At 39.6% G+C, this 11,922-nt stretch overlaps 1 protein-coding gene across 1 annotated transcript; it reads right to left on the minus strand.

Annotated features, from left to right (window-relative positions):
- Nucleotides 1–10,888, minus strand: nsfl1c (NSFL1 (p97) cofactor (p47)). The gene is made up of 9 exons (XM_062426965.1): nucleotides 10,754–10,888; nucleotides 9,129–9,229; nucleotides 8,908–8,985; nucleotides 4,819–4,984; nucleotides 4,602–4,697; nucleotides 3,732–3,841; nucleotides 3,429–3,566; nucleotides 2,411–2,581; nucleotides 1–1,234 (listed from the first exon to the last, which is right to left on the minus strand). Exons 1-9 carry the CDS (start codon nucleotides 10,853–10,855, stop codon nucleotides 1,072–1,074), a joined length of 1,125 nt encoding a protein of 374 aa, XP_062282949.1. The 5' UTR covers nucleotides 10,856–10,888; the 3' UTR covers nucleotides 1–1,071.
- Nucleotides 10,889–11,922: the final 1,034 nt, after the last annotated feature.

Raw genomic sequence — 11,922 nt, forward strand, 5'->3', positions numbered from 1 at the left:
TTCTTTATACATCAACCATAAAATGGATTTATTTTTACCAGAGGTCCAAACATATTTTCCGTGTTGCCCCAGGATGCATAGAAGATGTCAGTGTGTCATAAAGAATTCAACTTTCACTACTACAAACCAATGTTTACAATCTATGTTGTTTTTCTTCAACCATTGGTTTGGTAATAAAGCCGTACGTGTAACTAATTTTTTTATGTTACACCATATCAAAATCCTGCAGTCTAACTAGGACAATCCTACAATCTGTAAAGGAAAAAAAAAAAAGAAAAAGAAAAAAAAAGGCAGTTTAAAAAAATAATTCCATCTTCATTTGAACAAAAAGGGACTGTTTGTGATTGTTGGAGGTGAATAGAGGAGCATAAGGCTACCGGTATAGGTTGGTCTGTTATATCATTACACTTCTCACTCTCTCTCTCTCTCTCTCTCTCTTCAAACAAAAAGAAAAAAAAGGAATATGTGGAGAGAAATGGAAACTTGTACAAAAACCACAGTATCACCATCAACTTTTTTATTTATCTTAATAAGACTGTTGTTCCTTATGTGGTTCTGGTTTGTGCTGTTGAGACAGAAACACACTAGGAATCTGGCGTTGCATGGATGTGGTGAAGCCCCAGCACCTGACTTGGCTTAACAGGCTAAATGGAGGTTATTAGAAGAGGAAAAGTGGGGGGAGCGACTTAATGGAAAATAGAGCCAGGTTTAGTGAGCGTATCTGTTTCTTCAGAAAGCTGGACTGATGCTGGTTTAACCATCTTTTCTGCTGCCCATCACAACCATTTACCAGCATCTGCAGGCTCTTAAATGAACTCCGCTCTGGAAGATTCTGTGTTTCCTCCCTCCGTTTAAGCCCGTCATAGAGCGCGGAGGAGAAAAGAGGGAGAGGTGGGGGAGAGGAGTCGGGATCTGGTGGGGAGCAGAATGTTATGTTTCACTTTAGAAAAAACAAAATAAATCAGAAATTAGAAGTCCATACACAAGTCCGTGGTTTCTCCTCCCTCAGAAGGGGCAGCAGGTTTCACCGGGCTGCAGTTGCTCAGCCACGCCAGCGGGGGGCGGCCCGCCTCACTGTAGCCGCTGGATGATGACGGCGTTGAGAAGGTTGGCCTGCTGCAGCGTCTGGCTCTCGTCCTCCAGCTCTTTGTTGGGGAAGGCCGTCATGAGAACGAACTCTCTGGCGGCCATGCTGGGCCGGGCCGCGACCACGAACTGCCGCAGATCAGACACCCTGAGAGACACGAAGAAGAGACGAACATCAACTTAAAAGCTCCTGACTGATGATTCAATGTGTTTCCTTTTGGGTATCAAACATGTCCACTTCATCACTTTTTTTTCTTTCTGCCATACCTTGATTTTAATATATATGACAATTTTAGTTTGAATTTAAACAAAAAACCTTATATACTTGCTTATAAACTATCCCTTGTTCATTTTAATTTTCTTGATAATTTTGGGATGTGTTCATGCATATGGCATCCATTTTTTAAAATCAATTATAATAGGCCTATAATACCCTGTATAGAAACATCTGTTACACCATCATTCTTAGGGACAAATATGTCCCCATTAAAACCATTTAAAACTACATTTTTTGATCCCCCTGCCAAAATATGACTTTCATGCATTCCTGTGCTGTATTATGTAAACAAACTGGCATTTAAAGGGTTCAAATCCTGAAAATGAATGAATATTTGACAGATATTTTCAGGACTATCATATTAATCTATAAAAATGTTTATGGCAGTCTTTCGATGCAGCAATTTCTGTCCCTAATTAGACGTGTAACATTTTCTAAGATAAGGCACAAGGATTATAATAATGTGTTATAACACAGATATTTTTATTTTGGATGTTCTGTCACATTTTTCTGGAGCTCCTCAGTCTCCTTAAAATCTACCAGTGTCTGTAAAAAAAATACTCAATATTTCTATGATTTTTTTCCCTGTGACTCAGCAAATCACACATCTCACCTGCCTCCATCACTGACACACTTACTGTATGTCCTCCTTGCAGGTGGTGTGTCAGATAATGATAGATAGTGACTCAGTCTGTTTGAATATATTTACACTATTACATTAGTTTGAGACTTGACATCACACATGGTGAAAGATGTGACCTTTTAGAAATTCATGAATTTTCATCATGACATCTGGTGGCATTCGTAATCAGATAACTACTAAATAAGAGACCCTTCACTATGTTAGTATTTTAGAGTTGAGCAGTTATTTAACACACTGTACACTGTATGATCAGTGAAAGCAAACTAAACTAAATATTTGTTATATAATTTTAAGCCATCATTTTGGGTTGTATTTTATTTCATTTCCATAGAACTGCAGAGACATAAGTGTGACTGTTTTTAGTGTACATGCCAGCTTCAGGTTGAAAAGAACTAATCCATTACTTGTGGGTGTTGTTGAACTTTTGAACCAGCCTGCTGCCGTCTGCCAGACGGATCTGGATGTTAGTGACGGGCTGGGAGGGGTCGAGGTTCACTGAGGCGGTGGCTTGGGCCTCATTGGCTGCCTGGTCCTGCTGGGAGGAGGCTGGAGCTTTAACCAACTCTGGGGTGGCACTATAGAGAGAGAAGAGGAAGAAAAAGATGATCAGACTTTAAATGTACTATAAAACTGACTCAAATAACTGAATCAGCTATCAGTGATAATGGACCAATGAGCTATCAGATACCATTATTTATAATAAATGATTCAGTAAATATATCTCTATATATTTATTTGTTACAAAGTTACAAAAAGTGATATTTAAGTGAGGCCTGATGTTGCCTTACACTAACAATAATGATCCCAGTCTCTTCCTCACAGTGAGGCTTATAGCTTATAGATTAAACACTGGTAACAGATCAGCTCTCTGTATCTGCTGATACCCAAAGCCTGGGTTTCAATATCAGTATCGGGACTGAAATAGCTGGATTGGTGCACCTCTAGAGGACTGAATATGAAAATTTAGCAAATTTTAATTTATTCCACGGAGGCCAGGAGGTGTCATGGTGTCAAAAAAAAACAAAAAACAAAGTTGTGCTCACAATTTAAAAAGTCTGTGAGACAAACATAACAAAAACCCACAAAACTGCTCTGTATCACTACTAAAGGCCCCACAGAGCACCATTAGTAATTTGGGCTCTCAAATGAAGTAATTCATACACATAAATTATTTAATGCATTGTCTTAATTTAATAAAAGGTGACATGGCTAAACAGAAGGCTATTATTAAACTGAAATGAGCTCATACATAAAGTAAACATCCAGACTAAACATGATTCACTCCCATGTAAACTAGCTAGACTGGTTTACCAGCCTGAGACCTTGAACTCAGCTGCTGCTTATCATCACTGACATTCTGCTCTGGAGAAATGACACAGAAACTATTTTAACTGAAACTACAAGGACTGCTATCAATCTCACCTTCCCAACTTCTGTCCTTCACCTCCGAAGGCCTTGAAGGCCATCTTGGGTTTGCTGAAGTCTTCGTCCCTGTGGTCCTCCATGTCCAGGTTGACCTGGCCCCCTCGAGAGCGCTGCCTCAGCTCCAGAGGAATCTCCCTGCAGGGTGATAATCAACTGGTGAACAGGGGGCTTAATCACATGTTATCAGGGCTCTTCAGACATGAACAATATCTCAGACTCAAATAGGCCTCTATGTATACAGTATATTTACATGTCAACATTTAGGACATAGTTATGATAAATCTATATGACTCCTCTTACCCCCTTCGGATTGCTTCGAGGAAGTTGGCGTTTCCAGGATCGCTGTAATTTCTGAGTTCACCGTTATCCAGACTGAAACCTGTCTTCCAAAGCTTCAGCACCACATGTACCTAACACACACACACACACACACACACACACACACACACACACACACACACACACACACACACACACACACACACACACACACACACACACACACACACACACACACACACACACACACACACACACACACACACACACAGTATACACATGAGTTGTGTCAAATATCATAGTTATTCCACTACACTAAATGTACAGTGTTCACCAGCAGTACTGGATTAATAATAAGCAGGTCTCCTAGAATATGATTCATTATATTTGATATGTTTGTTGATAGTTGCATATTTTTTATTTATTTGTAATCATGTGTCAATGTTAGTTATCTTCTGTACTGCTTTGGTAATATAGATTTCTGATCTGTCATGCCAATAAAGCTTGAATTTGAATTTATACACATATATACAGATATTCAAATACTAATTTTGACTTCAACAAACAAAGCTTTGAAGCACTCTGTACAGCCCCACTATTATTACTGTAAATGTAACAGTGTATGAGGGATGTGATCTACACAGCACGAAAAAGCAAGAAACGATGCAATAGAGTCTCTATTCTTAAAATGATGAATGAAGAGTCCTTTGATTTAATGCACAATATGTTGTGGTGAAGTGTGTTTAGCTCCACGACAATCTGAGCAAGCTAGAAGACTAGAGAGGCTGATCACTGTCTATGGAACAGGAAACACCTCAAAACAATGGGAGCGATGCTTGGCCATTAACACTTGATGCCACACTGGTATCTGATGATCTGAGGTCTACTCACATCCTGCTGGGCGTTGGCGCCGTGCCTCTCTCCGGCAACATAGGCTGACTCCTCCTCAGGAGCTGCTCCTAACCTGTATCCTCCACCAACAAATGCCTGAGAAATAACAGAGCCAATAAAAACAGAATGAGAGACAACCTGAAATATGAGCATAAACAGAATTTTTTTTTTGATATGAATTAACAAGAAGGAGAAGGATTTGTGAGCTTTGCGTTACCCTAGCTCTGCTGGGCTCTCCTGGTCCTCTCCCGCTCCGCTCCAGAGGCACAGCTCCGTGTTCCCTGGCCCCTTTGAACAGATCCTCCACCACTTCATTGGAGCTCTTCTTCTTGGGTGGTCCGACGATCTGCTGCCCGCTGCGCTCTGATCCTCCAGCGAAAAATCTGGAGGGAGACATGGCAGAGTGTGACTACAGACTATGAAACTGAATAAAATCATTCCACAAGGTAACACTGTAGATAGTCAGGAAAGAAAACAACAAATGCACTAGGGTGTCACACTGTGCACGACAGATCTAACAGAGTCCAATCAGCTGATATCAGATGATTTGATGGTGAATTTTAGAGCTAAAACATATGTGAGAAAAAACATCTGCACCGCTCTCTTGTATTAAAAAGCAAAGCCATGCATAAACAAGCTTTGGCTCCGGCTCAGAGTTTCTCTCATGATTGTCATCTTTTATCTGAGACAGTGTAAAGAGGCATTTAAGATAAGATAAACTTTAATGTCTTGAGGGAAATGTGTCTTTGGGAAAAAATGCTGCACAGAGCTGCAGTCAAGTAATATATAATGTTACAATACATAGTTGAAATCATACATAACTGACAGTGCATGAGTGCAGAGGTGCAGTAGTGCAGGTGGGGGGGGAAATTGATTAATAAAATACTTCCAATCCTTATCTTAGATGATTCTGAATGGATTCATAAATCATACACATTATCTTGTAGTTCCATCTTTAAGTCAAGTGTGTGTCCACATTTCTGCTATAATGACTAAATAATTACCTTAGTGATATGAACATTAAATATACTTCATACAGACAGAAGACTGTGAGATGCTTCTATATTCATTAATGCAGTTAACTTTAATAACCAAAAAGCTGTGTTCTCTCTCACACACACACACAATTAATTCAATGGAGAACTAGTTGTGAATAGAGAATTGATATGGAATGAAATCATGAGATTCCTAACCCCAGGGGAATTTAATCAAGTCAGTCTTGCTTCTCCTTCTTACTTTTTGCAGTCTCACACCTTAAAACATTCTGGTGGTGATGTTAGTGGTGTGTGTACATTTTATTCTACTGTATTCTAATCTGAAAACAACCAAACACTGCATGAAGTTACTCACATTGACATCTCACACACACACACACACACACAGTGACTGAACAGTGGGAACTACTTTATGTATAAACTAGTGTATTGACACATTTGTGCAAGGTGTCCCCTCATGTGAACACTGTTCCATGTAGTTAACACAGCACAGTTAAAGAGGTGCTGCACACTTCAACAGTTTTTGGAGCTGTAAACTAAATGATACAACTGTACCCACAAGCTCATCAGAGACCCCACCCACCCTCCCCATTCACTGTTCTCCATGTTGGCCGTAGCAGAACGGTCAGATTCTACAACAGCTTCTTTGCCCTAGCCATCTGGCTGTGAATTCCCAGTAATCCCCCCCACCTTCATACATATACACACACACTCATACTCCACGGACTGCTTTATATACTCAAGTACAAGTTTACAAACTACTGCTGTGCAATATAATAATGCATATGACAAATAAGTCTGTCTATCTATCTATCTATCTATCTATCTATCTATCTATCTATCTATCTATCTATCTATCTATCTATCTACTGTGATGAGACACATTAATGCTGGTGGCAATATTGACATCAACACTAAATGTATATATATATACCGACATTTCATGTGTTGAAAATGGCTCAACAAACCATTTACTAACCATTTATAGCCAATGCTAACATAGAGTGAGCTGCTGGAGACTTACCTCCATTATAAAATGCATATGAAAAAAGAATATTAACAAATTGACAGTGACATACTGACACTACCTCACAGACCAAGGAGCCTCTCATAGCAGAGCTGCTACCTCCGCTACAACACAGAGACGTTTATAACGAGTCATGATTCTGCTTCTAGTGACTGTCAAAGTCACAGAGAGTGTGACAGCAGCTGCTCATAACTGGTCAGCTCTACATTGCTGTGGCTCTTCATGCTACAGTGAGCAGTGGTCAGTCAGTGTCCCTTCACCTGCTGTATCACACACACTATGTAACCACAAGACCAACAGCAGCCACGTCCCCTACAGTTGCTGCCCTGTGCTCTCCTCTACTGCATGTTATAATGTGCAGTAAGGGAGGGAGGGAGCTGGCAGAATTTGGGTGTGTATTTACTCTTTAAAAGACATCAAACAGTACTCTGCTCACTCTCAGTCACATCATAAATAATAATGCAATCATTCACTGCAAACCTGATGCTACAATCGACTGTAGATGACAGTTTTCCTAGTGTCTTACTGACATTAGTAACACCACGCAGTCCCTTCACATCCTCTGCACTGCCCTGCCCCTGCTGCAGAATCTGTCGATGCAGCAAAAAAGCACGACCGGCTCACAGTGAATGAGGTGCGACCGAAAATAGTATGGTGCATTCTAGAATCACAGCTGATAGACAAACTGACTGACTGACGTTTCAACAGCTTTAACACCACAAGAACAACTGGAACTGCCATTTAGAAGAAGACACTGTGACAACACACAGAATCAGCTGGGCAGGGACTTCCATTTATTGCCATCTTGTCTTTCAGACCATTTTAATCCTCTGTATTCTATGATGTGTCCTTGATGAGTCACTGAATCATATTCCATACCTTCTATAACTCACGCTGAAATATAACAAATATCTTGTGTGTGTGGGTATTAATTGAATAGTCACAGATAAAAGGATAAGTAGCTGTCAACTACTTTGGAAAACAACCAGAAGACTGCCTTGGAGTGCTTTAGCCAGTGCCAATGTAATCATTTAATATAAGGCACCATCAATGTACATCAACTAAAAGTGCTTATTTTTGCCATTGACAGGCTCAGATTGTTATTAGAAGTTATTATGGAGAGAACCATATGGAGAAAAACAGCTTTTTTCTTTACTTTCACTTGATCCAGTCCGTTTGTTATTGAGTCTAACCAAGTGTGGATCATGAAGTCTTGTTCTGAAATCTCATGAGAGCTGAGTTGTTGTTGTCTTCTAAATATTCAGCCAAGACAGTTGGAGAGGGGAGTGCCAGGAGGAATGTGTTGTGTTGGAGTAAAGACATAGTAGCTTAGTGTTATCTAAACTATGTTCAAAATCATGGCTGAATATTTATGAAAAACTTCATTATGAAAACTTGCTTTTTCAATGCTTGTGTGTATATATTTGAGTCTCTGATGTGCCTAATAACACACAAACTGTTAAAATGAGACCACCCAGTCAGTTTGGTGTGAGCTAGCTTTCTCTGTATTGTGACTCATTAAGCCGTTCAGATTTGGTGCCCCTTCTTATGTCACATGGAGAAAAGCTATGCTCACGTTGAAAAATGTGCGTGTATTGTGGGGCCAGACTGGGGGACAGAGATGAAGAATCACTGCTGATTCTGCTGTGATCCAGAGCAGTTAACTGGTGGGAGGAGTTTGTTCTTTAAACTTTAGGGATTAAGTGGATTTATTTTCAATCTGACATCTCAACCTAGCCAGAGCTAACACCACCTCAGCTGCTGTCATCAATAATAAACATCTTTTAATGCCAGTGAGTTTATATCAATTTAAAACATACACAGTAGGTGGATATCTATGTGTATAAAAAGTAATGTTGCTGCTGTATTTATACCTTTTTAGGTAATATTATTTTGAGTGTGGATGAAGCAGCTACAATGTTAGAATAGCTCTAATCAATATGAACTTCATGCAGAAAACAAGCATTTTAAAAGTTGTTTGCTTGTCATCTTGCAGGCAGACCTGTTAAAGTATGAATTCAGACTTTTTACAAATTGCCATCATGATGTCGTTATTTCAGCATCTGTTTATTGCAATTAAATCACAGTAAAATATGTTTTTACACTCAAACAGGCCTTTCTGAACAGGGCCTCCTTGTGGTATTTTGACCAAAGCATGTCAGATACATTTTATTAAGACCCCAAGGAACTGTGTTAACTTGTGGAGAAGGGGTATAATATGGCCTCTTTTAAAAGGGGGTGACTTGTGAGCTTAAGCTAAACGAATATTGTAAACTAATCATACCTTTGACCTTCCTCTTCATCACTCTCTTCTTCTGCCTCATGCATCAGATCTCTGAAGGAGGTCACTCTGGGCTGGGAACTGTTGAAGAGGACAAAAATAAACATGAACATGATTGTTTGCTGCACTGAAGAGGGAAAAAAAAGAAGCCTATAAGTTTACTAAACATTCATCAAGACTGAAGTATGATATTAATAAAAGCAGAGGCAGGATGTAAACACTACCTTGGTCCTGCTGACCGGGACACTGAGGAGCCTCCTTCCGGCTGAGGAAGCGTCACTATGTCGTCATCAGCCCCATCCTCAAAGAAGCTGGCCAGCGCGAGCTAGAGAGGAAACATGGAAATGAATATGACACTGTCACAATAACTGACAGACAGCATAGCAACGTATTAATTATTGTTATGTGCATTATTATTATTGTTATTAATAATACGATACTGATAACCTTTCAACTAGTTCAGCCTACAATAAGACAACTTTGTGCTAACGTTAAATATTTCTACCTCTGACCCTTCAGTTAGACCAATGGGGTTAGACAAGGTGGAATCTTGTCACTTATCTTATTCAATGTGTATATGGATGATCTTTCAAAACAGCTAAAAGAGTGCAGGACTGGCTGTATAGTGGGGAGTAATCTTATTAATGATCTGGTGTATGCTGCTGATTTAGTTGCCCTGTCTTCTTACAGTGCTGGATTACAACAACTGCTCAGAATCTGCTCAAATTACGATATAGAGTATGACATCAAATTCAATTCTAAAAAGAGCGTTTTCATGATTGTTAAAACCAAGGAAGATCGGAAGCAAAACTTTCCTTCTTTTCTGTTGTTAAATGTAGTGAGCAGAGTCAAATACATGGGTCACATCATCAGGGATGATCTGTGTGATGATGATTATGATGTGCAGCGGCAATGTTACAAAATGTATGCACAAGCAAATATGTTGGCACGCAAGTTTGACATGTATACGGATGATGTAAAGAAAGCTCTTTTTGTACTCCACTCTATACAGTCCATCTTTGGTGTAATTACAGCAAGACAAAAGGGAAGAAGCTTCTAGTTGCATACAATGATGCATTTAGAATTCTGCTTATTCTGCCAAGATGGACTAGTGCTATAGTCACATGTTTGTTTTTAACATGCAGTGTTAAGGAAGTCAATGTACAGATTCACGGTTCGGTTAAATGAATCAAAAAATGAAGTTATGATGGCATTATAGCTCAGCCTACACAAACTGACACAAAATACTCTTCTTGTTTTTGGTCAGTCTGTATCTGTTTTAACTCTATGAAGTATTATTATAATTATTATTATTATCTCAGAGTGTATGTTAGCATTTACTTTCTCTTTCCCTTTTACTATAATGGTGGTGCTAGTCGAGTGAGAAACTATATCACTAAATGGAGTTTATTTTTCTGTGCAGGACTTTTAAATAAAGAGTATATGTGTGTTTATGTCCCAGCAGTCTAGCTCTGTTCTATGCTTCACCGGGACAACAGATATACTGCAGCATTAGCTAACCACTGCTGTCTTTACCAGGTAGCGTTACATGCTAACACTAACTAGCACCGCTCAATGAACTCAACGGCAGACCTGCTTTATAATAATAACACTACAGAAGTGGACCTTCATGTTACTGGCTCTGTACCGGCTAACTAACCACACACCGGCCGTGTTGTCGGTAGCAGAAAGCGGCTACGCCATTGTCAAACGGTGACTTGCACAAATTACCGGCAACACAGGCTAACGTTAGCCCGGGAAGCTACTCCTCTGACACACTGTCACATCAACAACGTTTTCTTTCCCGCTTCCCGCCGCAGCTGTACGGTTCGGTCCACAAGAGACGTACCTGCAGGTTCCAGCCGGCTGACTCCAAGAAGAAGCGGGCTCTCTCCTCGTCCACATCAGTAACAGCGACAAACTCCCTCACAGACTCCTCTTGGCTCGCCATTTTGATTTTTTGCTCCTTCGACGACTCGTCCGCCTCCACCTGAGGAAACAACAGCAACAACTGTTGGTTCCTATCTGGTCCCGAACAAACAAAGGACCACAAAGAGAGAGACGGAAATAAACTTCTTAAAACGACATTAGTGTGGTTTAAAAACGCTATTCATTTTTTATAAAATTATTTGGCAATGTGTTTCGTTTTTATAGTCGACAGTTTATTGTTGTTAATGAATATTTAATTACCGCGTTGAAAACATTATTTTAACCACTAGATGGCGGTGTATCCACAGGTTACAAAGACTATAATCACTAACAAGCTTTGTCTTTGTTAAACAAAGGTTTAGGTTGTTACCCAGCAGTAATAGAGCATTACTGTAAGTGCTTGATGTGAATTCCTTTTTTTGTGGTACTTTTCATTCTGTACATATGTTTTACACAAGAGATGATAAAGTGCCAATTATTATTTTTTTTAGCTTTTTATCACAATCAAATTATTATAATAACCAACTAGAGTGTTAAGCACATTTGCTTCAGCTGTTTATGTTTGATAATGGTTCAAAATCTGGATAGAAAGTTATGCAGTGTGTCCTTTTAATCAAAAATATATTCATTTTATTCATAGTATTATCTACCTCTTCACTATCTAGTCTATTTTCTCTGATGACTCTTGATTTCTAGGTTATTTCTCTATGAGTCTTATGCTGCTCATGGACATTGTTTTGGTTTTCATCTCATCTCATTTTATTAATCTGATTTTATCTCATTTCATCAGGATGTGACACCTCTGTGTGAGACCGCAGAGCTTCTAACACAGAAGTCCGATCCTAATCTGCGTTTTATCACACTTGTCAACTTCTATCTCTGGTTCGACTCCTCGTGCAAGTCCACCGTGAAACAGATGCTGATTGAAGTGCGAGGGGCCCCACCTCTGACAGCACTGTTCCAGTAAACATGTAACTCTGATTTCAGTATGATAAGCAGATGGAGAGAATATTCACATGGGAGGTACCTTTTTGCCCCTGATAAGGTGCCTGATGGCATGGTGGTCAGATGGCACCAAGCAATAAGTAC

This window comes from Scomber scombrus, chromosome 10, assembly GCF_963691925.1.
Source record: "Scomber scombrus chromosome 10, fScoSco1.1, whole genome shotgun sequence".
Taxonomy (NCBI): Eukaryota; Metazoa; Chordata; class Actinopteri; order Scombriformes; family Scombridae; genus Scomber; species Scomber scombrus.